At 44.7% G+C, this 4,541-nt stretch overlaps 1 protein-coding gene across 1 annotated transcript; it reads right to left on the reverse strand.

The window, feature by feature from the left end:
- Positions 1–862: 862 nt before the first annotated feature.
- LOC118211159 (heat shock 70 kDa protein) lies at positions 863–4,066 on the reverse strand. The gene is made up of 2 exons (XM_035388074.1): positions 3,798–4,066; positions 863–3,190 (listed from the first exon to the last, which is right to left on the reverse strand). The coding sequence occupies exon 2, from the start codon at positions 3,162–3,164 to the stop codon at positions 1,233–1,235; it is 1,932 nt and encodes a 643-aa protein (XP_035243965.1). The 5' UTR covers positions 3,165–3,190; positions 3,798–4,066; the 3' UTR covers positions 863–1,232.
- Between the last annotated feature and the right edge of the window lie 475 nt (positions 4,067–4,541).

Genomic DNA, 4,541 nt, shown 5'->3' on the forward strand with positions numbered 1-4,541 from the left:
GGAACACGCCGAACAAAGACGGTATTGGCATGAAGTGTCAGGTAGAGAGCGCTGTCTGCCGATTGTTTTCGTGGTATGGGTCACGCTTAAATTCGTTTCGAAATGAAAGGTAATGAACGTAAGGCGAGAGCTATAACTATTTATTTATTTATTTATTTATTTATTTATTTATTTATGTTAACAAAACAATCAGATTAAAGAATCCCAATGTATTTCCTTAATCTTAATTACAGTAATTCAGTTGTCTAATTAAACTAAGCAATGCATTACGGTATGTGCTTCTTATATTTTGACTGTGCCCTTCAGTAATACCTTGCCACAGCCAACATAAGAGACAATCCCATACAATGAAACAGCTTACAGTGTGTTCGTTTTGTTTCAGTAGGCAGGCTATTATTATTTGTCCATCCATCATCTATAACCGCTTACCCTGAGCAGGGATTCGGGGGTGCTGGAGCCTATCCAAGTGTGCATTGGGCGAGAGGCAGGAATGCACCCTGGTCAGATCACCAGTCTTATCACAGGACGCACACACACCATTCACTCACACACTCATACCTATGGGAAATTTAGAGTGTCCAGTTAGCCTGCCTGCATGTCTTTGGACTGTGGGAGGAAACCTATTTTTATACAGTTTATGGAGGAAATTCCTGCAGCCAGTAAAATATGATGGATAAGGCTAATAGTGCACATTCTATTGAGGTAGAAAATCTCAAATGATTCAGAATTCAGTATGCATGGAGAATAAAATATTTGGGGGGCCCAGAGATAGAGACACATCTGCTGAGGAAAAGAAACGGTTATACCAGCAATGAAAAAAAACATACAACTCTGCAAAAAAAAGTAGCAAACAAGCAAAACATACCTTTAAATGTTTTATTGTCATCAACCTAAGTCCAGCTCAAGAAAATGATAATAAAATAAAGCACATTTCCACAAAAGTTTGTTTTCACAATTTAAAAATTATGATTTAAAGTGCACGTTTCATGAATTCTTCACTTAATGAGAGCTTTTCAATGAATGCGACATGAAAGAAACCTTTAAACGATAATTTAAAACATTCCCAATAAAAACAATAATTTCATTTATCTAAATAATCGCAAAAAAGCCACAATTAAACCATTTCAAGACATAATATAAAAACTTTTCAGATGGAAATACCCTCAAACAGGTTTTCATCAGAAAATAAGTCCATTGTGCAGCAAACTGTTTTGTTGAGTAGTTCAGCACTTTTAATCCACCTCCTCAATGGTGGGTCCTTGAAAGCTGGACCCTTCACTGGACCGTGCCTGGTCTGCACAGCTTCCAGTTGGCATTCCTCCCTGGTACAGCTTGGTGATGATGGGATTACACACTTTCTCCAGCTCTTTCCGTTGATGTTCATATTCCTCCTTCTCGGCCAACTGATTGTCCTCCAGCCAGGCGATAACCTGGTTGCACTTCTCAATAACCTTTTTCTTGTCATCCTCACTAATCTTGCCTTTAAGGTTGTCATCCTCCACGCTAGTTTTCATGTTGAAGGCGTAGGATTCTAGAGAGTTCTTGGCTGCGATCTTTTCCCTCTGGAGGTCGTCCTCGGCCTTGTACTTGTCGGCCTCCTGCACCATCCTCTCAATTTCCTCTTTGCTCAGCCGACCCTTGTCATTGGTGATGGTGATCTTGTTCTCTTTACCAGTGCTTTTGTCCACTGCCGACACGTTCAGAATGCCGTTTGCGTCGATGTCAAAGGTCACTTCGATCTGCGGGACCCCGCGTGGAGCCGGAGGGATGCCCGTAAGCTCAAACTTGCCCAGCAGGTTGTTGTCTTTGGTCATGGCCCTCTCTCCCTCGAACACTTGGATCAACACACCGGGCTGATTGTCGGAGAAGGTCGAAAAGGTCTGGGTCTGCTTGGTCGGGATGGTCGTGTTGCGCTTGATGAGAGCGGTCATGACTCCTCCTGCTGTCTCAATGCCCAGGGACAGCGGAGCCACATCCAGCAACAGCAGGTCTTGAACATTCTCAGAACTGTCACCCATGAGGATGGCAGCCTGGACAGCCGCCCCGTAGGCCACTGCTTCGTCTGGGTTGATGCTCTTGTTCAGCTCCCTGCCGTTGAAGAAATCTTGCAGGAGCTTCTGGATCTTAGGAATTCGGGTAGAGCCTCCGACCAGAACAATGTCCTGGATCTGTGACTTGTCCATTTTGGCATCCCTCAGGGCTTTCTCAACAGGCTCCAGAGTGCCCCTGAAGAGATCGGCGTTCATCTCTTCAAAGCGTGCCCGGGTGAGGGACGTGTAGAAGTCGATGCCTTCGTAGAGAGAGTCGATCTCGATGCTGGCCTGGGAGCTGGAGGACAAGGTTCTCTTGGCCCTCTCGCATGCTGTGCGCAGCCTCCTCACCGCCCTCTTGTTCTGACTGATGTCTTTCTTGTACTTTCTCTTGAATTCCTCCACAAAGTGGTTGACCATGCGGTTGTCAAAGTCTTCCCCGCCCAGATGCGTGTCACCGGCGGTGGCCTTCACCTCAAAGATCCCATCCTCAATAGTCAGGATGGACACGTCGAAGGTGCCTCCGCCCAGGTCAAAGATCAGGACGTTGCGCTCCCCTCTCTTGCCTTTATCCAGGCCGTAGGCGATGGCGGCTGCCGTGGGCTCGTTGATGATCCTCAGAACGTTGAGCCCGGCGATCACGCCGGCGTCTTTGGTGGCCTGGCGCTGAGAGTCGTTGAAGTACGCGGGGACAGTGATGACCGCATTTGACACCTTCTGCCCCAGGTAGGCCTCAGCAATCTCCTTCATTTTAACCAGCACCATGGAGGAGATTTCTTCAGGGTTGAATGCTTTACTCTCTCCTTTGTATTCCACTTCAACTTTGGGCTTTCCTCCATTGCTGACTACCTTGAAGGGCCAGTGCTTCATATCAGATTGCACGACGGGATCGTCGAACCTTCTGCCGATCAAGCGCTTGGCATCGAAGACGGTGTTATTGGGGTTCATGGCCACCTGGTTCTTGGCAGCATCTCCGATCAGCCTCTCGGTGTCTGTGAAGGCTACGTAGCTGGGGGTGGTTCTGTTGCCCTGGTCGTTGGCAATGATTTCCACCTTTCCGTGCTGAAACGCACCCACACAGGAGTAGGTGGTTCCCAGATCAATCCCGATTGACACTCCTTTTGCAGAAGACATTTTTCTTGATTGTTGATACACGTGTCCTAGAATAAAACAAAGCAAATCAGAAATATCAGTCTCTGCAGTTTCCACATTGCATGTTATAATCTGCTCAGTTCTGTTTTGGGTTTTAATTCCTCTCATAAACAACAGAAGACAAGGACAATACATTCATACTTCACAGAGACTGTTTTAATTGAAAATGTCGACAATCTGATTTCACAGCAAATTTCAAGTCGATGGCAATATAAAAATTTACCAAAATAAAGTTTAATAGTTATTCTTGCAAGTCACGGTGGAGACGTCTTCAAAACACGTTATTTAAACACGCTATTTGCTATCATGTCACAACTCGAAAATAAATCCCATCAATATTACAGAATAGCACAATCATGCGAGTAAAGTGCATTTGTGCGGAAATGTAAAACCGTGAAGTAGATTATGTTTTTGTAAAACTTAACAGACCAAAATCATAGCAGATAGAAGCAGAATATCAGCAAGGACGAAGTAGTTGAAACAACTCGCTTTCCATCCACGAAAAGATGGTATTGTATCGATAGTTTACATACCCATTTGGAGACAGGTAATTGCCTATAAAACGTTCAATTAATTTAGCTACCTGGCTGTATTAAACTGCTGTTAGGTACTTACAGAGAGAAGAAAGCTCGCTATCCGTTGGTGTCTCACGTATTTACTTCTTGAACTTCTGTCGCCTTTTCTCTGGTGTGCTCTTCGTCAGCTTGAACAGAGCAGCTGAACCCCACTCTTTTTATACAATTTGCCATTCTTCGAGAATTGTCGGACTCCATCGTCCAATGACTGTACATGTTCCCCGTGATGTGATGCGAATCTTCAGGAGAGTTCGAGAAGATACGAGACCCGTCCCGACAGCACGAGAGGCAAGCAGAAAATTCTGAGTGGTGGGAGGGGCCACGCACTGTTCCTCTTACGTCATGCCGACGGCAAAGATTGTAGAGTTTTAGAGATGCTTCACTCCCGTGTTGTCACTAGAATTCTTATTCGCACCGATTGCACGCACGGTACAATCATTTCAAACCGCAAACTGGCGAGTCTACCAAACTTATCATATTTAAACATACTTCAATAACATGCTTACGCCTTGTATGCCAGTGATATCAAATTGTTCAAATCACGGGAGGGGCCACGCACTGCACAATGTTTCTCTTACGTCATGTCGACGGCAAAGATTGTAGAGTTTTAGATATGCTTGACTCCCGCGTTGCAACATTGCAAGAATTCTTCTTATTCGCACCGATTACACGGTAGCATCATTTTAATCAGCAAATTGGCAAGTCTACCAAACTCATATATCACTTATCAAATAACATATTTACGCCTTGTATGCCAGTGATATCAAACTGTTTAAATCACTTA

The sequence above is a fragment of the Anguilla anguilla genome, chromosome 13 (assembly GCF_013347855.1).
Source record: "Anguilla anguilla isolate fAngAng1 chromosome 13, fAngAng1.pri, whole genome shotgun sequence".
NCBI classification, from domain to species: Eukaryota; Metazoa; Chordata; class Actinopteri; order Anguilliformes; family Anguillidae; genus Anguilla; species Anguilla anguilla.

Excerpts from the sequence above, each read along its gene's own strand:
- LOC118211159 (XM_035388074.1), bottom strand. The coding sequence starts at position 3,164 with ATGTCTTCTGCAAAAGGAGTGTCAATCGGGATTGATCTGGGAACCACC.